At 45.4% G+C, this 23,569-nt stretch overlaps 1 protein-coding gene across 3 annotated transcripts in view; it reads left to right on the plus strand.

The window, feature by feature from the left end:
• The window catches only part of DCAF1 (DDB1 and CUL4 associated factor 1), a 60,325-nt gene that overhangs the window by 35,770 nt on the left and 986 nt on the right, over positions 1 to 23,569 (plus strand). For 2 of the 3 annotated variants that reach the window (XM_066245195.1, XM_066245196.1), the window contains 14 exons: positions 291 to 470; positions 937 to 1,146; positions 2,591 to 2,760; positions 5,075 to 5,199; positions 5,975 to 7,238; positions 7,970 to 8,168; positions 9,485 to 9,567; positions 10,101 to 10,185; positions 12,591 to 12,824; positions 13,415 to 13,508; positions 14,302 to 14,406; positions 14,620 to 14,693; positions 15,207 to 15,308; positions 19,771 to 22,334. In XM_066245195.1, coding sequence (XP_066101292.1) covers positions 291 to 470; positions 937 to 1,146; positions 2,591 to 2,760; positions 5,075 to 5,199; positions 5,975 to 7,238; positions 7,970 to 8,168; positions 9,485 to 9,567; positions 10,101 to 10,185; positions 12,591 to 12,824; positions 13,415 to 13,508; positions 14,302 to 14,406; positions 14,620 to 14,693; positions 15,207 to 15,308; positions 19,771 to 20,205 — 3,360 coding nt within the window. In that variant the 3' untranslated portion in view covers positions 20,206 to 22,334. Of the gene's footprint in view, positions 1 to 290; positions 471 to 936; positions 1,147 to 2,590; positions 2,761 to 5,074; positions 5,200 to 5,974; positions 7,239 to 7,969; positions 8,169 to 9,484; positions 9,568 to 10,100; positions 10,186 to 12,590; positions 12,825 to 13,414; positions 13,509 to 14,301; positions 14,407 to 14,619; positions 14,694 to 15,206; positions 15,309 to 19,770; positions 22,335 to 23,569 lie in introns of those variants that run through there. The other variant, XM_066245194.1, reaches the window with a different exon arrangement.

Consider the following 23,569-nt stretch of genomic DNA (forward strand, 5'->3'; position numbering starts at 1 on the left):
TACCTATGTAAACAGCATTGTGAGCATTCAAGGATGTAAATATTTGCAAAATTTGATAGTAAGTATAGGTCAGATTTAAATGTTTATCTAAATGCAGGTTGTTTTTCACGTTTGCAATATATTGTTATAAAATTTCATTTGTAACTTAAGCATTAAATTCAGAATGACTTGATCAGGACTGATCATTGTATTGTGTAAAAATATCTATTGATACTGTTGAATTTTTTTTCTTTTTCAAAGGTTTCTTGACCCCTAAAATTTAAAAATGGGTTTATTTTTATGTTTTGCAGGTTTGCATGCATCCGCACAAGGTTCTATCTGATGTGGTGAACTACACCCTGTGGTTAATGGAATGCTCTCACGCCTCAGGGTGTTGCCACGCCACCATGTTTTTCTCAATCTGCTTCTCCTTCCGGGCCGTGCTGGAGCTCTTTGACCGCTACGATGGTCTTCGTCGATTGGTGAACTTGGTGAGGTTCTCAGTGGCTTCTCTTTTTGAGGAGTCACGGTCCTCCTGGCCTTGGCTGCCCTTCAGCAACATTGAGGACAGGCAGCTTATCTCACTGGAGGAAGTCTACTCTCTCTTTATAGATGAAGTTTTTTTATTTCTCTGTCAGGCACAAGGTTCTCTTCCTTTTAAGTGTTTAGAGGACTTGGTGCCATTATAGACATGCCTTGAATTTAGTAATCTTACAGGGGGAATTGCTAGTGATGGTCTTTCTAAAAGCAAAAGGTTTTGTGCCTGTATGTCTTTAACTAGGATTACAGGCCATGTGATTTTTCAATCTGGGTTTAATGTTTAGCTTTCCTGTGGACACTTGCAACGTATAGACAGATGTACCTCATTATTTGTCAGCCCTCCTTTTACTTCTCCTACTTAGTGTTCCCTCTCCTCCACCCTGCCTGTGTCCCATTCTTTTGCTTCTTTCTTAATAGATCAGTACTTTGGAGATCCTAAATTTGGAAGATCAGGGTGCACTTCTGAGTGATGACGAAATATTTGCTAGCCGCCAAACTGGGAAACATACCTGCATGGCCTTACGCAAGTACTTTGAGGCTCACCTGGCCATTAAATTGGAACAAGTGAAGCAGTCACTTCAGAGGACTGAAGGTGGCATTCTTGTCCATCCTCAACCCCCATACAAGGTGAGAGGACCTTAACTTCAACAGGACTGCTGTTAACACCCTCCATAGCAGTTTTGGGTTTAGAACTCACATTCAGATTATGGAGTCATGTGAGATGTTCGTTGTTGGATTATACTTGTCCTTTGTGGAGGCAGAATACCTGAAAATGGACGCAACAGGTGGATTTCAAGGATTCATTTTATTCCCAGTTATGAATTGTTATTTGTTTGGGAAACTAGAATTAAATCATGGATTTGGCCCAGGTCGGTTGGCTCAGTGGTAGATTGTCGGCCTGGCATGTGGAAGTCCTGGGTTCGATTCCCAGTCAGGGGACACAGAAGAAGCACCCACCTGCTTCTCCATCCTCCCCCTCTCCTTCCTCTCTATCTCTCTCTTCCCTTTCCGCAGCCAAGGCTCCATTGGAGCAGAGTTGGCCCGGGCACTGAGGATGGCTCCATGGCCTCCACCTCAGGCGCTAGAATGGCTCCAGTTGCAATGGAGCAATGGCCCAGATGGGCAGAGCATCGCCCTCTGGTGAGCATGCCTGGTGGATCCCAGTCAGGTGCATGCAGGAGTCTGTCTGACTGCCTCTCTACTTCTCACTTCAGAAAAATATAAATAAATAAATAAATAAAATAAATCATGGACTGAAGTGTATATAAAGGGGCTATCGTTTATGAAAAGTACTAGATATCCTACTTCATGTGTGAAATTTCTTTACTGAATGGGTGCTTTGTAACTCCATTTCTTTATCATTTTTGGATTTTATATGTTTTGGGATGAAGATTAGTATCTGCATGTTTTAAAAATCACAAGTTGGAAAAACCAGTATTTTACATTGTGCTTTTCTTCTTAGGTTGTAAAATATATGCACTAACAAACAGAACATCCTTTTACCTTTTGTATTGTGAGTTTAGTTACAAGTGAAATATTAAATATATACGGGGGTCCTCAAGTTACAACATAGTTCTGTTCCTACAACAGTGACGTAACCTGAATTTTGGTGTAAGTTGAAACACACCTTAGCCTAAGTCACTTACCTATTCTAACACAGCTGTAAAATCATAATCTAAAACATAAAAACACAACTAAGCCATAGAAAAAGGAAAAGAACATAAATATACTGTATACACTGTACTGCATATTCTTCCACCATGCACAGCCAAACTAGTTCACCCACGTAGTCTGTAAGTATGACACGGTGTAGGCTGAAACACTCATGTCTTAAGTTTTTTTAGTTTTTATGGGAGTGAGCGTCGTAAACGCGAAACGTCATATGTCGAGACTGTCGTAACCTGAGGACCCATATTCATTTTTTCACATATGGGCTTTTGACTGAGGGATTGTGGAATTTGAAAGCTATTATTACTTAGGTTTATTATTAACCATGTTGGCCATTGAGGTGTGCTGGGAAGGTTGCAAGCAGATGATAGAGTTCTTTAATAATAGATCTCTCTCCTTGTAGGCATGTTCGTATACCCATGAACAGATTGTGGAAATGATGGAGTTTTTGATAGAATATGGCCCAGCGCAGCTCTACTGGGAACCGGCTGAAGTCTTCCTCAAACTTTCTTGTGTCCAGCTCTTGTTGCAGCTTATATCTATTGCCTGCAATTGGAAGACCTATTATGCAAGGTGGGCCCAGAGCGAGGTTTTCAATGAAATTAGATTCTGCTTTCTGCTGAAGTTGATGTTGGTTTGCACCTAGTATATGCTTAACAAATATTTGGTGAAGTGAATTGAAATTTTGGGCTTAAATCTGAGAAACCTGACCTTCCAGGTTGGCGCCTTACCCTTTGTGTCACCACAGGTCAGGCAATCAATCGGTTCTTGAGTGGCCCATCAGTGTGCATTATCCCTCTAGTTTACCCTCTCCTTTTTTATTCATTTGTGTTTATTATTTTATACTTGATCTTAGCCAAAAGGCTGAGAAACAGTTTTTTAAAAATTGATTTTAGAGAGAGAAAGTGGGAGAAGCAGAGACAGGAAAAGAGAGAGATGAGAAGCATCAACTCAGAAGTGCGGCACTTTAGCTGTTCATTGGTTTCCTCTCATACGTGCCTTGATGGGGGGCTCCAGCCAAGCCAGTGACCCCTTGCTCATGCTGGTGACTGAACGTTTAATTAAGCTGCTGGGCCCATGCTCAAGCTGACGACCTTAGGGTTTCTAACATGGGACCTCAGCATCCCAGGTCGATGTTCACTGTGCCATCACCGGTCAGGCTAAAAGTTTACTTTTAAAAATAAAATACTTGTTTCTGCCTAAAATATATTAATGTGTATATAATAAAAAAGAAAGTTTTTAGCCACTTAATTTCTTCACAATCTCTTTTTCTATAATGTATGTAAATGTATATTACAGATTTTGAGATTATAATATTTAATCATAGTCACCTTTTTAATGAAATAACTCAAAATGTAGAAAGGTACAAAGAATAATAGAACTGACTACTCCCTACCCAGGGTTGGACTGTTGTATTTGCTTCTAAGTTCCTTTACATTTCTGCCTCCCCAGAGTGACTAGTCTTCTGACTTTGGAAGGCATTCTCTCCATTCATAGATTTATACTAGACATATGTGTGTACATAAACAATAATCTAGTACTCTTTTGTAAGTTTTTAAGTTATATAAATATTTTCATGTGTGCATCTTCACAGGTTTTTTCTGAGGTTTATACATGTTATTTATTTGAGCTCTTGTGTTTTTGTCTAGTTTATTCTATTGATGGACATTTAATGTTTATTGTGGGTTTTTATTTTTTGCTATCCAATGAATGGTACTATGAACCTCCTTTTGGAGTCTTTAGAGGATGTGATGTGTACAAGCTGGGTTGTAGGGTGTCTGCATTTTATGGTTATTAGATGTTGCCAGAGGGTTTGGAAAATGCTCATACCATTGTTTTCTTCTATTAGCAGTATATGGGAGTTTTCATTTCTCTACCTTCTTGCCACTACTTGGTCTAGTCACATTTAAAATTTTATAGCTAACGTTTTCTATTTCATTAATGTTGTATTTTGAGCCTTTCCTCTCGTCCTTCTTTGAAAAACAGCTGTAAATACTTGCCTAATTCTTCATGTGGCTGTATCATAACTAACACATGTGTTCCTGATGTCTAGGTAGATTTTCTAATTCTTTCTCTATTTTAGATGGTGTGATAATGGAAGGCTTAATACATAGATACTTGTTTCTATGTTTATTTCCTTAGGGTAGATTCCAGGAGGTGAAATTCCTGGGCTTAAGGTTATGAACATTTTAAGAATCTTGTTTCATATTTCTAGATTATTCTCTAAAGAGAATGTCCTAATTTCTTCCCCCACCTAAAGTTTGAGAGTATTTGTCTTTACGTCATTACCAGCATTAGAGATTATCCTTTGTTTTTAACCTTAGTAGTTTGATAGGTGAAAATTCTATCCCCATGGTGACCTACACATCCTCTTGATGTTATGGCTAAGGACAGAGCCACACAGGCGGTAGTTGTGATCCATTTTCTCTTTTCCTCTTTTTTTTTTTTTTGTATTTTTCTGAAGTTGGAAACGGGGAGGCAGACAGACTCCTGCATGCGCCCGACTGGGATCTACCCGGCATGCCCACCAGGGGGCGATGCTCTGCCCATCTGAGGCATTGCTCTGTTGCATCCAGAGCCATTCTAATGCCTGAGGCAGATGCCACAGAGCCATCCGCAGCGCCTGGGCCAACTTTGCTTCAATGGAGCCTTGGCTGCGGGAGGGGAAGAGAGAGACAGAGAGGAAGGAGAGGGGGAGGGGTGGAGAAGCAGATCGGCGCTTCTCCCGTGTGCCCTGGCCAGGAATTGAACCCGGTACTCCTGCATGCCAGGCCGACGCTCTACCACTGAGCCAACCAGCCAGGGCTCTTCCTCTTTTTTTTTTTAGCTCTGTTGTTTCTTGTGTCTGTAGCCTCTTTCCCTTTGATTAACTCTTCTTCTTGTCCAGGAATGACACAGTGCGCTTTGCTTTGGACGTCCTGGCTATTCTTACGGTTGTGCCAAAAATCCAGCTCCAGTTGGCAGAGTCAGTGGATGTGCTGGACGAGGCTGGCTCCACCGTCTCCACTGTAGGTAGGTCTGTCCCTTCGAAGCCATGCCATGCAGCTTTGTATAACAGCGTTACGTTAGTGACCTCAGGCTTTCTGAGAGGTGCAGGTATTTCTGCTATAATGGTGTATGTGCCTTCCTGAAAACTGTGTACTCTGCATAGTCTTGTGCTGAAAATAAGGTTCTTAGGAAAAATGGTTGGGGCAGGTTATAAAAACTTAAGCAACTGAACTCTAAGCCCTAGTTAAATTAGTAATTGGTCAGCAGCTCAGGAAGGATAGAAGCTATCATACTCAGGAACTAAAGGAGTGTACACTCTATTTGAAAATACTGTGTGAAGATCAGGGCTGCTGCTGCGGTGAGCTTGGGAAGTAGTGTGACTGGTGGGCCCTGGAGCGCACGGTCTGGGGAGGAAGCCGGGCATAGCCGCTTGTCGGAACTCACCTCACGTGGTTTCTGCTGCCTCTGCGGCAGCCACACTGAAGGGGTTTCTTTCCTGCTGAAGGCTTGACTTAGTTCCACCAGTTTTGCTCTATTTACCTAGGGGAAGATTGCATGTTAGCCTTAGTAACCTCCACATCATTCCCCTATTTAACAGCTGCATGTGAAGTATTGCATCATAAAAATACATTATAGTAGAATTGATTGTATTTTATACAAACAACTCCTTATACTTTTTAAAAATGTGTGGTAGTTTTACCTGAAACAGAACTTTTAATTTGGACTCCAAAGCTACTGTTGAAGTTGGCCATGAGTTTTATTAGGGATAATAGAAAATGTTTTGCCCCCACCCCCATAGGTATCAGCATTATTTTGGGAGTGGCTGAGGGTGAGTTCTTCATTCACGATGCTGAGATTCAGAAGTCAGCGCTTCAGATTATCATCAACTGTGTGTGTGGCCCAGATAACCGAATTTCCAGTATTGGCAAATTTATCTCTGGAACTCCTCGGAGGAAGCTGCCTCAGACTCCCAAAAGTAGTGAGCACACCCTGGCCAAGATGTGGAATGTGGTCCAATCCAACAACGGCATTAAGGTGCTCCTGTCCTTACTGTCCATCAAGATGCCTATCACGGACGCAGACCAGATCCGAGCCCTGGCCTGCAAGGCCCTGGTGGGCCTGTCCCGGAGCAGCACTGTCCGCCAGATCATCAGTAAGCTGCCCCTTTTCAGCAGCTGCCAGATCCAGCAGCTGATGAAGGAGCCCGTGCTACAGGACAAGCGCAGCGACCACGTCAAGTTCTGCAAGTACGCTGCCGAGCTCATCGAGCGCGTGTCAGGGAAGCCACTGCTCATCGGCACCGACGTGTCCCTGGCACGACTGCAGAAAGCCGACGTTGTGGCCCAGTCACGGATTTCCTTCCCTGAGAAAGAGCTGCTGCTGTTGATACGAAACCATCTCATTTCTAAAGGGCTGGGGGAGACGGCGACTGTGCTGACGAAAGAGGCTGACCTGCCCATGACTGCGGCCTCCCATTCTTCTGCCTTTACCCCAGTCACCGCCGCTGCTTCTCCCGTCTCTCTCCCCAGAACCCCGCGCATCGCCAACGGCATTGCAACTCGACTTGGTAGTCATGTGGCCGCTGGTGCCACTGCCCCTCCTGCCCCCACTGCCCATCCTCAGCCACGGCCCCCCCAGGGTCCGCTCACTCTGCCTGGCCCGTCTTATGCAGGCAACTCCCCTTTGATTGGTAGGATCAGTTTTATCAGAGAGAGACCGTCGCCCTGCAATGGCAGGAAAATCAGAGTGTTGCGGCAGAAGTCGGACCACGGCGCCTACAGCCAAAGCCCAGCCATAAAAAAGCAGTTGGACAGACATCTTCCTTCCCCTCCTACACTGGACAGTATCATCACAGAGTATCTTAGAGAGCAGCATGCGCGCTGCAAGAACCCAGTTGCCACCTGCCCACCCTTCTCTCTTTTTACTCCTCACCAATGTCCTGAGCCAAAACAGAGGCGGCAGGCACCCATAAACTTTACCTCAAGGCTGAACCGCAGAGCATCGTTTCCCAAGTATGGCGGGGTGGATGGTGGGTGCTTTGATAGGCACCTTATCTTTAGCAGGTAAGGCGAGGCTACCTCACTCCCTGGGGATCGGAATGGTTTGGGTCACATCAGCATAGAGCACTGGTTGGCAAACGGTGGCTCATGAGCCACATGCGGCTCTTTGGCCCCTTGAGTGCAACTCTTCCACAAAATACCACGTGCGGGTGCTACCTCAATAAGGAATGTACCTAGCTATATAGTTTAAGTTAAAAAAATTTGGCTCTCAAAAGACATTTCAATCATTGTACTGTTGGTATTTGGCTCTGTTGACTAATGAGTTTGCCGACCCCTGGTAGAGTGATTAGTCCAGAAAACCCTTTACTGGCCTGAAATACCAGAGGTTGTCACTGTGTGTGAATTGATGTGACTATACCTCCTTTTGTCAGCTATGGGTTCCTTATGTGATTCTTGACAACATTGATACAACACTGTATGTTCTTGTTACAACCAGCGTGTTTTCTAGAACCCACGGAACATGCTGTGCTGTCTCTAGGCTCCCCAGTTTGTTTCTGTGCTGGCCCAAGTTGTCTCCTCTTTTGGTTCTTTACAAATCTTAGGTAAAGGTCATGGGATTACACGTTTTGAACCTGGGTTTTAGTTAATTGTTTAAATAGGTGGGTGGAGGTCCTTTTCTCTCAATGAAAATGGACTACCAAAGATCATGTGATATGTTGGCAGAAGGTATTTGAAACAAATGCTCTATTTTTTCTTTCATCTTTCTAGTATTCTCTCTCTTTTTTCTCGCTTAGGTTTCGGCCTATTTCCGTGTTCCGGGAAGCCAATGAGGATGAAAGCGGGTTCACCTGCTGTGCGTTCTCAGCGCGGGAGCGGTTCCTGATGCTCGGTACCTGTACCGGGCAGCTGAAGCTCTACAATGTGTTCAGTGGACAGGAGGAGGCCAGCTATAACTGTCACAACTCAGCCATCACACACCTTGAACCTTCCAGGGTGAGGGTCCCATCCTAGGTCGTCCTGTCATTCTTCTAAGATGGGTTGGTGACCTCCGGCCCCGCTGGCTGGCTGGCTGGCTGGCTGGCTGGCTGCCTGTACTTGAGCATGAAGGATTATTGGAGCATGGCCGTGCATACATGGGCACTGTCTGTGGCTGTGCCTTTGCTGCAGGGGCAGCGCCGAGGAGCGGCCACATGGCCCGCAGAGCGGGAAGTTTTCACTGGGCCTTCTAAGTAAAAGTTTGCCAGCCCCTAAGACTGGAGGTGATCTTTCTGTGTATCTGTTTATCTATAGATGTAAGTATATATGTATAGATTGGTGTATATTTTAATTTGCCTTAGTTGGAAACTGAGATCAACTATGATTATAAAAATTTTCGTTTTATGTCAAAAACCTCAGAGTGCTGTGAATTTTTAGGAAAATAAGCATTTTATGATTCCAGTGGGGCCATAGTGTATTAGTATTATTTGGGGACGGAATTGACACCTTTGCTGTTCCTAGAAGTCAGGACTGTTCAGATGACGAGGGTACTTTTCCTGACTTTAGAGTAAAGGAGGTTTACCCTTTGAGTTTTCTATTTCAAAAACCTTTCAGAGTCCTAGCTGACAAGTCTAACAAATGTTTCAGTTGACTGATATTTCAAGACTGAGGAATAGGGCCAGATATTGAGAAATGAGAAACCTTCTTGATGCCTTCCTAAGTTGTTTACCCCTTATCTTTGTAGCTAGTGTATTTTATGTTACTAGTTCAGGAGGGTTTATATTATCTTAAACTTAATTATTTTTTAGGACACTGCAGGTGCATGTACTTAAAATCCTAGCGGCTTCTGATCATTTCTTGGTTCCTGGGAGTTCTTTATTTTCTTTATAATTCAATAATATTTTTTAAACTTTTTAATTTTATATATTTATTTATTTTTATGGCAGAGTCAGACAGAGGGACAGATAGGGACAAACAAACAGGAAGGGAGAGAGATGAGAAGCATCAATTCTTCATTGCGGCTCCTTAGTTGTTCACTGATTGCTTTCTCATATGTGCCTTGACTGGGGCGCTACAGCAGACTGAGCGACTCCTTGCTTAAGCCAGCAACCTTGGGCTCAAGCTGGTGAGCCTTGCTCGAACCAGATGAGCCCGCGCTCAAGCTGGTAACTTCGAGGTCTTGAACCTGGGTCTTTCGTGTTCCAGTCCGATGTTCTATCCACTGCGCCACTGCCTGGTCAGGCTAAACTTTTGTTTTAAAATGCTAATGATGTATAGTGACATCTGTATGTATACAAACACACAATGACCCACCTTGGGCCTCCTTCTTTTAGGATGGGTCCTTACTGCTGACATCTGCTACCTGGAGCCAGCCTCTCTCTGCACTTTGGGGAATGAAATCAGTATTCGACATGAAGTATGTACCTCCTTTTACAACCTAGTCGCTGTGTTTAACAGGTTACGCAATTATAGCCCCCTTCATACTTCGAGCCTTTTCAGAAAAGAGAAATGCTGTGAGTCCTTGTTAATTTCTCTCTTCCTCATCTGTGGCTCCTGTTTCACAGCATAAGGTTTTGCCTTTCCTAATTTCCAGGCATTCTTACTAGGTCTGGACACTCCCGTCACACAGACTCTTCACTGGTCCACAGTGGCACATCTCTCTATTTCCTCACATTCACATGTGACAATGATACTCTTTGCTGGGGCATATTTCAAAGGCACATGTGCCTTATTAGCCATTTCTTTAACCAAGTAATTCCTGTTAATTACTTTGGAGCTGCTTGGATGAAGGGGATTTTTGTTTGAGTGTATAATTTCCTCTTGGGGAGCTGAGCATGTATGTTCAGGTGAGTATAGTTGTCCAGGAGCCTGAGGATCACTCTTATTTTCGATCAGTTGAGTGAGTGTGCCCCAAAGGAGCATCGCTTGAATCCTTCTGTTTGTCCACAGGCATTCCTTCACAGAAGATCACTACGTGGAGTTCAGTAAGCACTCCCAGGATCGGGTCATAGGCACGAAAGGAGACATTGCCCATGTGAGTACTGAGTTCACTGCTTTCACACTGATTATGCCTATTTATATTGACATCTCCTGGAGTGAATGTGAGGACATAAGTCCTGTCTGCAGCTAGAAATTATTCAGTAGTTAGAGTCTAAAACTATAATGAAGTTGTTCTAAGGTATCTGGGAAAAGTGTAAAAAGCATGAACAGGAACTTAATCTGGCAGTTTGAGGAAGATGTCATTAGCACAGCAGATACTTTAAAATACTAAGTTGTAGATGAAAAAAAGTCCCTGCCTTTATGGAGCCTCACTGGGGAGACAATAAATAAAGAAGTGGACATAAGGAACGTCAGCTGGTAAGTGCTGTTGAAGAACAGAAAGCAGGGTAAGAGGCAGTGCTTGTTAGCGGTGTGTGAGACTGTCTGGGACAGTCAGGGTCCTGGACTGGGAAGTTCCTGAGCTGCGTCTTGAAGGAAGTGTGGGTGTTGTGCAGAAATCGGGGGAAGTGTCTTACGGGGGGGTGGCAGGGAGCGAGCTCTTACTGGGGAGGTAGGGGAGAGAGGAGGTCACTGGGGGCATGTCATGTAGTATCTTGCAGACTGTTGTTCAGACCTTTGGCTTTACCTCTGAGTGAGGTGAAGACTCTGGAGGGTGAGCAGAGGACACATGACTGCATTTAAAGTTCTTGAAAGTGTGAGTGTGGTTTCTGTGAAGGTAGAAGAGCAGGCTTGCCAGGCAGGAGGGTGTTGTGTCAGGTGACATGTGAACACTGCAGGGGGCTGGGCCCTGGGGTGTTGGACACATGAAGTTTGTGATTCTCTTAGACATTCAGGTAGGGAATGGCCAGTTGAATATACAGATTGGAAGTTGAGGAGAGAGGTGTGGAATGGGAGGTGTAAATAGAGGAGTTGTGTGGACAGTGAACCTGGATCAGATTGCTAAGGAAGCTGGAGAAGTATGAGACAGGGTCATGGCACATGCCAGTATTTAGAAGTTGCCAAGTGAGGAGGAACTTGGGAAGGAGACCAGAGAGTGGCCAGTAAGGCAGCAGAGGAGACCCCAGGAGAAAGATGAGCCCTAGGAGACAGGGAAGACTCCTGAGAAAGGATTGATCAGTTGGGTCAGAAACAACTGATGAGTTGCATAAGCTGAGAATTGGGAGATGACCTTTTGAGTTAACTTGAAGGTCGTTGTTAACTTTGTCAAGAGCTCATTCTGTACAAGTCTCCATGGGTAGAATCTGGTTAGGTTCAAGAGAGAACAGGCAGACAGAAGTGGATGGCACTGAGTAGGAGAGATGAGTCTTTTGAAGTGTTTTGGTGAAAAACAAATAGAGAAGTGGGTAGTAGCATGAGGTGGGGGTACGGGTAGTGAAGAGTTCTTCCCAAACTTGAAAATGTTAAAATATATAGAAGAGCTGTAAGAACAGTATATACATTTACTGCCTAGATTCATCAATTTAATAATTTGCCATGTTTTCTTTCTGTGTAAATAAATGTATGTGTGTTTTTCTGAATCATTTGAAAGTAACTTGTGAACATCATGGTGTTATCCCTGTCTTACAGCATGTATAGCCTAACAGTAAGGACATTTATTACATAATTATACTCTGTTATCAAATTGAAGAAAATTTATAGTAATTCCCAAATATCATCTAATATCCATTCCATACTCAAGTTTTCCCAGTTGTTCCTGATATGTTTGGTTTCAAATGTTTTTTGTTTTTTTTTGAACCAGGATCCAGCCAAGATTCACATGTGCATTTGGTTGTTATGTCTCACTAATGTTTTAAAGCCAAGAACCATTTCTCCAGTTTTCATGACATTGACTTTTGAAGAGACCAGGCTAGTTGTCTTGTCCCATGATCTGGATATGTTTGTTCCTTGTGGTGTCTCCTACTTGTTCCTATAAAAGGAGGATTTTTAGGAAAGAGTGATGGGAAAGATCTGGTCTCTGCATGGGTTGCACACTGTAGTAGACTTCAGAACTGTAGCATTGTAGGGCTAAAATACGTACATTGGGAGATTTTAGAGAGAAAAAGGTATTTCACTGATGTCTTTTTTCAAAAAGTAACCCTTAAGAGTATTCTATGGATAATTGTTGGTCAATCCATATGAGAATTTCTTAGTTTCAATCTTAGAAACACTTTCTATTTCTTGAAAAGGGGGAGGGGAGAAGAGGGTTTCCCCCTCACTGCAGTTTCACTTCTCATTTTCATACTTGGGAAGACTTTTCAAACCTTGAATGGGAACTGAAGCACTTAAACTTTGCTGGGATTCTGTGGTCTTCCTGTTTTCCAGTTATTTAAAATATTAAGGCTTTTGTAATTTTGGTGGGTTTTGGAAAGCATGGGAGAGATATTTTACACAGCTTCTGTTTGAATTTGTCAGTGGATGGATCGGTCTGATTTTTCTCTTCCCACCCCTTCTTCTCTAAAGATTTATGATATTCAGACTGGCAACAAGCTGTTGACTCTGTTTAACCCAGATCTTGCCAACAACTACAAGAGGAACTGTGCCACCTTTAACCCTACAGATGATCTTGTCTTAAACGATGGCGTCCTCTGGGATGTCCGCTCTGCACAGGCCATCCACAAGTTTGACAAGTTCAACATGAACATCAGTGGCGTTTTCCATCCGAATGGGCTGGAGGTCATCATCAATACTGAGATTGTATCCTTTATACCCATGTCTTATTTGCCACTCACCTAGTTTGTGATACAGAAATGACTTATTTTTCTGTCACTCTTTGTTTAAAGTATCTATTATAGGTCCCGCACAGGTACTAATCTGGTGTGTCTCCTTTGGTTTGAAGTGTTAGTACATCTTCAGTTGACTTGTGTCAGTGTTGGTAATGACCAATGACTCACTAGCACGTTTTCTTTGTGTTGGGAAAATTGACCAGATTTCTGCCTTCCACTTTCCCAAGTATTGAATTGACTTCTGTCTTCAGAAAGATTATACTCTTGCTCTGTAGAAATCATTTGCTAGGCATGAAAGCAAAATGAAGTTGTGCTGTTGAGAGGAAGGGAACTCCTGCAGCTCTCATGTACTAGACTAGAGGGTGCTGAAGATCTGCAGGGGCGTTACTAACGTGCTTTTATTTCACCCTGGTCTCCGTGACTTTCAAAACATTAGTCCCTATCAGTGAGAGGGAAGAGTGATATTTCAGAATTTCCCCCAGGAGGTTAGACAGGAAGTTTGTGTAAAACAGTTTTTCTTAAAATAAATAAAGTAGTTTTTCTTGACCACTGCTCTCCTAGTGGGACCTTCGCACTTTCCATCTTTTACACACAGTTCCTGCTCTGGATCAGTGTCGCGTGGTGTTTAACCACACGGGGACAGTGATGTATGGAGGTAAGAAACTCTGTTTTTCTTATTTTCTTTCTCCCCTCATTCCCCCCTCACTTAGTTTGATACTTCCTTTTTGGAAAGTGCTCTCATATGTGAATTGGAAAGCATTTGAAAGTTGTAGCATAAAAGATAAAATGACATATAAATGGTGACAAAAGAGAAGGTGAAAATAATGTTGATTTAGGGTGAAAGGCCACTAGGTTTGAAGATAACAAGTAAATCTTGTATAGGAAGAAATCTGACATACCAGATTCCATATGTGTGTCATTACGTACTTAAAAGAGAGCTTTGCATGTGTTGTTTTGTGATGCTCTAAGCCAGGGGTCGGGAACCTTTTTGGCTGAGAGAGCCATGAACGCCACATATTTTAAAATGTAATTCCGTGAGAACCATACAACGACCCGTGTACGTTATGCATTATCCAATAAAAATTTGGTGTTGTCCCAGAAGACAGCTGTGATTGGCTCCAGCCACCCGCAACCATGAACATGAGCGGTAGGAAATGAATGGATTGTAATACATGAGAATGTTTTATATTTTTAACATTATTATTTTCTTTATTAAAGATTTGTCTGCGAGCCAGATGCAGCCTTCAAAAGAGCCACATCTGGCTCGTGAGCCATAGGTTCCCAACCCCTGCTCTAAGCCTGCACCCTGTTACCACTTTCTGGGAGCTGAGGGAGAGGGAGAGGGTGCTGTTTGCACAGTCATTTACGAAGTGCAAGGAGAACACTGGATGGGGTGTTTGGGTTCTAATAGTGTTCTGCTCCCCTGCCCCTTCTCCTCCCCCCACTAGCTATGCTGCAAGCGGATGATGAAGACGACCTAATGGAGGAGCGGATGAAAAGCCCTTTTGGGTCGTCCTTCCGAACATTTAATGCAACTGATTACAAACCTATAGGTGAGCGTGAAGGAGCAGACCTTGATCATTTTGTTCTATTTTGGTGTTCCTTAGTTAAGATCCTCCATTTTCTGGGGGGACTGTAATTTTTCACTGAAAAGCAGAGGGATTACGAAAATATTTTTGAACACTTTGAGTTCCTTTAGAGGAAAAGCTGACTTAAAGGGTACAGCAGTAGTCCAATCCTGAGTCTTGTCACATTCTGTTTTCCAGCAACCATTGATGTGAAACGGAACATCTTTGACCTGTGCACAGACACCAAGGACTGCTACCTTGCTGTCATTGAGGTAAAGGGAGCCGGCAGAAACCCTGCACCTTTGTCGTGGTGTCTAGGGTCACTTCAGGCATTTTGTTTGGTGTAAGAGATCTTAAAAGTTGATGCATTCCTGATGGTAGATTATTGAGGATCTAATTTGGTGGCGTTTGGGAGATATACAGTGTAAGTGACATAATAATAACTGTTAATATGAAACAGTGTGGCGTGTCTTATCTCCTGTTGTCCCGGACCCATACGCCATCCCTTCTTTCAGAGGTGTCGTCTCTCACCAGAGCAAGACAGGTTTGTTCTGAGGACAGTGGTCTCCTGTGCCTGTGTTCCTCACTGGCCAAGCCTCCTCACCCTGTTCTTTCCTTTTCTGTGTCACAGGCATACCATTTTCAGAGTCAGCTCAAGAATTTTGGCTATTGGAAGCTCCAATAGCTACAGGGACAAGGTGCATGGGTGCCAGTCAGAGCTGAGGTGTGGCTGTGCTGGGTCTTCTGAAGACTCACTGCTCTGGGGACTGGGTGTTCTCTTTCAGAACCAGAGCAGCATGGATGCTCTCAACATGGACACAGTGTGCAGGCTGTACGAAGTGGGCAGGCAGCGTCTGGCGGAGGATGAGGATGAAGAGGAGGACCAGGTCAGTAGCCTTGGAGATTTCTTCCTGCTGAGCCGTTTTATGGAGGCCATGCTCTTCTGCTTTTGGCTACAGGGGTTTTAAAGGACAGCCGTTGCTACCTATTGCCATATTCTGAAGGCTGTCATCTGCCTTTAATCACTGAAACTCAGAAGCACATAGACTTTGTTATCACAAAATTTTAACCAGGTACGAAACTTAGAAGAAAGTAGATTTTATTTTTAATCTTAAAAAAATTTTTTTAAACTGATTTTGAGGTAGGGGAGGAAGAGACACAGACACAAACAAAGGAACGTTGATCTGCTCCTGTATGTGCCCTGACGAGAGATGGAACTACAGTAGTAACCTCTGTGCTTTGGGACGATGCTCTAACCAACCGGGCAAAAGTAGATTTTATTATGACAAAACTTGAACCAGTTCCTGATGGTCCTGTGAGTTCCACTGTACATTAATCTGTAGGGTAGCCATCTCTGAGTCTGTGTTTGAGATTTCCTTGGGCTCATACTGGGCCCAGTGCCCTGGCTGACTTCAGAATAACAGCTACCATACTTCCAGTGTCAGTTCAAAACAAGAGACTGCTGAGATGGTAGAAACGGCTCAACCTTAATCAAGCTCTGGTTTGCGTTTTCTCAGTTTTATGGCAGTCTGTGTTTCAGAATAACAGAGCAGAGTTTCTAGGTAAAGAGAAGATTTTGATGCTTTTGAGAGATTAAACGTTTATGAAATGTGAGTAGATAGTATGTCCCACAGGGTGTTAGCTTTTCCTTTTCATAGGGGATTTTAATTTATGGTCATACTGTGCTGGCTGCGTGCCTACGTGGTGTGTCAGAATCTCAAGAGTTTGAGCAGATCTTCCCTATTTATTGGGCTCACAACCACATTCTTTTTCCAAGTCTGTACTCTCCTGACCAGATTCTTGTCTAATCTGAGAAATATTTATTGCTGGGTAATATAAAGGTAAAAGTAAATGACTAGTGTTTTACTTTCTTATTGCAGACATTAAAGGAGATAAATATTTATCTTTTTCCAGATCTTGGGTTCATTTTGTTTTGTTTCCCCTTTCACTGTGGTGTCACCTCTGAGGGGACAAAGGTGTTGGGTTGGGAGGGGCAGCTGTAGGCCGAGGGAAGCCACACCTTCCTGTGTTTGCTCTGCTGTCGCTCTTTCCCTGAGTCCCTCCCTCCCTGCACTGGTAGATCGTGTTCACTGGTTGGGACTAATGGAATAGCTTTTTAGTGTCCTTCTCAAAGAGTTTGTACTTAAGATTTAAAAGAAGTTTTTAAAAGCGACACTTTTTGGAAATGGTAATTTTGAAAGTATTTTTTGGGTGAAGTCTAACACTAGGGAGAATGACTCGCGTTTCTCTCTGACAGGAAAGGACTGGAGAAGGGTGTTTTGTTGTGTCAGTGTGAGGTTTAGATGTGTGTACCACTGTTGGACTTTACAGGGTGTGGACCTCTACTTTGTCCTCTAGTGGCCGAGTGTGCTTTCACTTGTGATCAGAAAGCGAAAACAGACTCACCTCACAGTCCTCTGCGTGCTGTCTTGGTCTCTGCTGTATCTTGTGGAATGTTCCGCCTGGCTAAGCGTGCATTTTGTTGTGCTGAGGAATGATTCAGTCTCCAGAATGGGCTTCTGAGCAGTGAGGAAAGGAGACTCTTCTGTGTGTGGGGTCACTGGTAGGCACTGTCAGGTCAGAGCAGAGCCTCCCTCAGGGCTTCAGGGTTTGCCTTTAAAAAAAAAAAATTCAGACAGGGATAAACAGGAAAGGGGAGAGATGAGAAGCATTAACTCATAGTTGCGGCACCTTTGTTGTTCATTGCTTTCTCATACGTGTCTTGACCAGGGGGCACCAGCTGAGCCTGTGACCCCTTGTTCAAGCCATTGACCTTTGGGTTCAAGGTCCCACACTCAAGCTGGCCATTCTACACTCACGCCAGCGACCTCGGGGTTTCGAACCTGGGTCCACAGTCTTCCAGGTCAGTGCTCTATTCACTCTGCCACTGCCTGGTCAAGCCCATAATGCATATTCTTTTCCACTTTAGCTGTTATGAATCAAGCTGTACTTTATCCTTGAGTAGATAATGGAGGTGCTCTCTACTGTGGGTTTATTACAGTGATACTGGTGGCTGCAGATGGTCCCATCCCCCATGAGTTCATTCATTACTGCCGCTGTCACTGCAGGTCATTATGATAGCACCAGTTCAGTCTCGGGTCTCTTTCATGTTATGTGTTGAACATCTGAAGCAAAAACGAGTTTAAGATATCAATACCATTACCCCTATTCTCCCACATCCTTGTAGTTTGAGGTAGTGGGCAGTAGTCTTCTCTGGGGACTGTCACCTGAGTTCATGTGATACCTAATGTGTCTTTGAGTAGGAGGTCAAGAAGAGAAATGAGCATTGCCCTAGACACCTTGGGAGTTGGAGGGCTATGTTCGGGTTTGGCCTCACTCTTCTACTAGATGTGGAGTGATGGGAGGTGCCCCTTTGGTGGCTGCCTGTGGGAGCAAGAGACCACCACAAAGGAAAACTGAAGTGTTCTCTCTTCTCATGCCACCCTCTCTAGGCAGGCTTGTGTCAGGAACAAGATTGGTTCTTTTTCTTTGGTTAATGTTCTTTCTGAGAGGTTAAGGAGAGCAATATTAAAAAGTGGGTAAGAGTCCTGGTGGTGAACTCAGTTGGTTAAGTGTGTCGTCCCAAAATGACAAGGTTGTGGGGTTTGATCCCAGGTTAGGATCCCACACAAGAAGCAACCAATGAATGCACGACTGAGTGGAACAACAAATGAATGCTTCCCTTCCCCCTCCACTCTACCTTCCTCTCTGTCTCTCTAAAAATCAATCAATAAATAGAAAGTTAAGTCCTGGCTGGATAGCTCAGTTGATTCAAGTGTTGTCCCAGAGCACAGAGGTTGCCGGTTTGATCCTCCATCAGGGCACATACAGGAACAGCTCGATGCTCCTCTCTCTCTCAGAAAAAATTAAAAATAAAGGGGTGGGGTGGTGGTAAGAGTGATAATTAGGACTTCTGACTCTTGTACAGGAAGGAAAAGAAGCTTCCACAGCATGGACAATTAGGGTCAAGTACAGCAGGCTCAAGAGGGCCCTAATGATGCTTTTGGATCTCTCAGGGTCCAAGCACCTTCACTACACACTGATATCACCATCCTTGGACTGTCCGGTGCATTTCATCTGAAGGGCATCAGTTCAAAACCTTTTTACTCTTAAGTCCTTAGTAGTGTTTTCACTTTGTAGATACTTGTTAGTGGGGTAAGACTATATTTAAGTAAGTTTCCTTAATTCTGTTGATTCACATGTCCTCCTAGAATCATGCAGTCACCTTTTCCTATATTTACTGTCTTTTTTTTTTTCTTGTGACAGAGAGGGACAGGTAGGGACAGACAGGAAGGGACAGAGATGAGAAGCATCAATTCTTCATTGCAGCTCCTTAGTCTCTTTAATTGTTCATTGATTGTTTCCTCACATGTGCCTTGACCGGGGGTGGGGTGGGGGCTGCAGCAGAGTGAGTGATCTCTTGCTCAAGCCAGTGACCTTGGGCTGAAGCCAGCGACCCTGTGCTCAAACTGGTGACCTCAGAGTTTCAAACCTGGGTCTTCCATGTCCCAGGTTTGACACTCTATTCACTGCGCCACTGCCTGGTCAGGCTCCCTATATTTCTCCTCTCGTTTTTCCTGCACTGGCCTTTTAAAAAAAATTCCCTTTCCTTTGTGTGCTTCACCTGATTTTAAAATTAGAGCTTCATTTTCATAGGAGTCATTTGCTATTTAAAATTTTGTTGTTTTAGTCTGGATATCTGCTGTCAGGTCTTCTCAGATGTTCCAGGTGTGACTTACATGGCTCAGGGGTGCAGCACCTGTGAGCAACACCTTTGAATTTGCCTTTTCTCCTTAGCAAAAAGAAGTCAGAAGCCTGGTCAGGTGCCATCTGAGAAGATGGTTGAGCATAAAGTGCCTATATAAATGGTTGTTCTTTACTTTAAAAGCTTTATTCAGGTAAAATGTATAGATCAAAAAAATGCTTGTCCTTTGCCCTTGCACTTAAATGCTTAGAGATTGACAACAAGGAGTGAACGGTACCATTATATTGTTGTATGAAGACATACAGTTTATTTTCCAGCCATAATATTTGGTTCCTGGGGCTGCTAGTCTGCCTGCCTTCAGGCATTTGATGAGAGCAGAGCCAAGCCAATCCCTTTCAAAGCTCATTATCCATTGAAATTTTGGTATCTGTGTTGCAAGATTCTGAGTGTCTTGGGGGGCATGTACAGGCCTGTCTCAGCCGTCACTGTTGAATCTTCCAGCCCCTGAGGTCTGTGCTAACCTCCACTGCTACTCTCTACTGACAGCTCCCCCTGCCCTCTGGGAAGGAGGGCAGTCTCCCCTGTGGTCCACATGGGTCAGGCCTCTGCATCTGTCCTAACGGGCCTAATGCTCTCTTACCCAGGAAGAGGAAGAACAGGAGGAAGAAGATGACGACGAAGATGACGATGACACTGATGACCTAGATGATCTTGACACTGACCAGCTGCTGGAAGCCGAGTTGGAGGAAGATGACAACAACGAGAATGCAGGGGAGGATGGGGACAATGATTTTTCTCCCTCTGACGAGGAGCTAGCAAACCTTCTAGAGGAGGGAGAGGATGGGGAAGATGAAGACTCGGATGCGGACGAGGAAGTGGAGCTGATCCTGGGGGACAGTAAGTCCACGACCAGCCGCGGGGCTGAGCCTCGCACCCGGGAGAGGCGCCTTCCCGGTGCCCTGCAGCCGGTGTGGCAGCCGCAGCAGGGTCTGTGCCCCTCAGCTGTCCATTCAAGCCCCCTGGCCCCTGAGGACAGCATCTCCCCCTCTGGTCCTCTGCTCTCCCGTCAGACTGTGTAAGCAAACAGCTCTGACCTTGAAAACAAAGGGTGGAGACTGTTTCTGGGAGAGAGAGACAGTCGGTGTCTTACTCTGTGTGGGCCCCACGTCTCTGCTTCAGCCTCTCACCTGTGGGACCGCGAGAGCAGCCAGAGGCCCGCGAGAGCAGCCAGAGGCCCGCGAGAGCAGCCAGAGGCAGACGAAGGTCATGGTTGTGGCTCGGAGGGGGAGCCTCAGAACGGCAGGCCTGAGCGCCTGTCCTCCTGAGGGCAGGTGGGGGCGCCTGTTGGGCCTCCCCCTCTCTGAAGCTCTAGAGACAGGCTCCGTTGTGGAGGCGCCCGATCCAGTCTGCCACAAGGCCAGGGAGCAAGTGTTTCTTTGGCTTTTGTTTGGTTCCTTCCTTCCCTCTCCTCACCCCCCTTCTTTTAAGTTAGAAAGAGCTGCAGTTCTCCCAGTCATTTCCCATAAGGACAGGTTTCTGAGGTTATGTTGTCCCTGATTATGAAAACAAACCCCAAATAAATCAGCAGTGGTTCTGAGTTTGCTCGCTCTGCAGCTGTGCTCACGCTTGGCACGTGTCTGTGATGTGTCACTGTTGACAGACTTGTGCTTGCCATGGTCTTGGTTCTGCCTAGTGCTATCCTGTGAGAGTGGCCGTTTCCTGTGTGGCTAGCATCCTCACAGGCACAGCATTCTAACTGATACACAACATATAGTAGCCACTGACTCTGTGTGGCCATTAACATTTTAATGCATGCAATTAAAATTTAGTTCATTTAAATGTCCACATTTCAGGCTCAGTAGCTTTCTGTGGCTACCGTATTGAACAGCACAAATAGAGAACATTTGCATCATTACAGAAAATTCTACTGTGCTAGTTTAGGCCCAAGAGACGCCAAGCATTTTTATAGTAAATGATTGCTTTTTATATGATCATTGGTGTGGGGTGGTAGAAGAATGAGAGCCGGATGGGCTTCTGGCTCTTAAGACTGAAGGCAGCTGGCTCAGGGGGAACCGTCTTGCTCACCTCCGGCCTCTGGGGTAGTTCCTTCTCTGCCCACCTGCTGTTCACCAGCTCCCACATTGGTGGTTGAGGTGATTCAGTGGACGACTTGTCTTGTCCCTGGTGCCCATGGTCAGAAGGCCAGGTAAGAGGGACAGAGGGGCAAAGGACACATGACAATATTGATAGAGGGGCAAGTTTTACTACTGAACCATTTTGTCATCTGAAGAGTGCTACATGGGCACAAGTTCCATTTCCCTTCAGTTACAAATCGTAAGGTAGACTAAAGGAGCAGCTGGTGGTGGTGCCCCCAGTAGGAGAGTATCCTTAATTTCCCCATTCTTAATTAGAATATAAAGCCACTAAACTTATATTCGGCCTGTAAAATTACTGCTTAGTTTAGAAAAATCTTTCCTAGCCCAGGACAATCTGGAAAACCTTAATCCTATCAGCAATGAGAATATGACTAACCTGGTGGGGAGATCTGTGATGGAGAAAGGCCACAGTAGATGACAGTGGAGGACATTTTAGCTTGGGCTCTAGAACTGAGGGTGACAGAGAGGTGGCATCTATAGTGTGTACTCCATTTGCTCTTTCTGTTTGAGACCCACAGCCACTTGCAGCAGCGGAGGGCACATTCCCTGTGCCCTTGGTCTGCTGGTACTCAGCCTTACCCTGTCCTCTGGAGCAGTAGCTCTTCTTCTTTGGGGCTATGGAGCCCTTTCAGGCTATGAAGAAAGCCGTCCAGACTACGGAAGACTACACCATGTGCTCCACTAGCCCTGTGTAGGCGCTGGTTCCCAGACTAGTGCTGCTTCTCAGTGCAGAACCCCACCCTGGGAAGAGAAACACCGTGACTCTGAGGTCTCATGTTTCTCTGATCCAGCCAGTCCTGCCCCCAAAGCCTGTGTGTCACAGAGCAAACACTGTGGTTAATCCAGACTGCCTTTGCCTCGAGGGCCTGACCGACCAGGCTCTCCTAAACACGCAGAGGATGAGAAAAGGCTGGGGAAGGCAGAAAAAGGAGTCCTGACACCTGAACACCAGGAGGGGAGTGAGTGCCCAGGCCCTACAGGTCCTCTTTCAAACCCTGCGTCTGCCACTTACGTGCTGAAAGGCTGTGTTGTGATCCTCATCCAGCCGCATTTACCGCCCCTAGATGCAAGGCAGAATTGTTAAAGCTCTTAGTAGCTACGTAGCTGCTGGTCAGACAGGGCTTGGGTAGGGGGCCTGGCATTGTGGCTCAGGGCAGGGGTACTGGCAGGGTCACCATGGGCCCAGGACATGCGCTTGTCTGGGAGCAGGCCTTCCTCGCCCCTCCCCTGCCGGTGCTGCCTCCTGAGCTCTGGCTGCATGGAGGCTGGGGGCTGCTGGAGCAGCTGCCTGGTGTCAGCTTTTGCTCTTTCCACCATTTTCCCCTCCTCACCAATAAGGTCAGGCCATGCTGTGCCCTTTTCGACACAGGAACACGGGTTTTCCAGCCAGCTCTGGCTTACTGTCAGGACGCCCTTGAATCACGGCCATGTTTCCTTGGTGTTCCTTTGTCCACATCGGTGTTCTTCCTAAAGGAGATTGTAGTTGAGGGAAGGGTTGGGAACTGCTTTTGTTCTTCCTCAGCTTTCCGAGGTGATTCAGTATCTGGGGAGGCTGACGAGGGACTGTGTGGGGCCAGTAGCTGTCCCCTGTCCTCTGGGAAGGGCTCCAGGGCTGCAGGTCAGGGTCTGCCCGCTTCCCTGGGGCCCTTGTTAACACCATTTCCTGGCCTCCTGTGAGTTACCACTGGGACTTGCCCCTTACTTCTTCCTGCGGCACAGACTGGAGTCCTTAGGAGCTCAGGACGAGGTTTCTGTCCAGTGCTGGTCAGGCAGTGGTCTCCTGCTGCGGCAGCTGGCCTGTGTCCTCAAGGGCTTGTTCTCTGCAGAGTACGTTCAGATCGCAGAGGACCAAATCCCAGGGTGACAGTCTCTGTCTTTATGAGCTCTTTTGAGAAGAGTGGCTAAGGAGTTAAAAAGAAATCTTCCTTGCTTGGGCTCAGGTCCTGGGGATTAGGCAGGCCTGTGCCCATCCCTGAAGGACCCCAGAGGCCCAAGGGCTGTGGGGGCTCACCCCTTGCTCCCCTCAGCCCTGCTCCTTTGCAGCCATTCAAAGCACCATGGGCCCTTTGGGCCTCCAAGGCAAGACAAACCTCTGGGAATCAGAGGACACCACATCCAGGCCCTTTGAAAGGTGAGAGAGCACAAGGTCCCAGGGGTGACCACTGTTGCCAAGAAGTCTGTTCTCCAGACCCCAGCTCCAAGGAGTTAATTGATGTGTTTTCCTCTTTTCAGAAACGTAATTAGCCTCGCTCAGACATATATATAAATGTATGTATATGCAGGTGCT

This window comes from Saccopteryx bilineata, chromosome 10, assembly GCF_036850765.1.
Source record: "Saccopteryx bilineata isolate mSacBil1 chromosome 10, mSacBil1_pri_phased_curated, whole genome shotgun sequence".
Lineage (NCBI taxonomy): Eukaryota > Metazoa > Chordata > Mammalia > Chiroptera > Emballonuridae > Saccopteryx > Saccopteryx bilineata.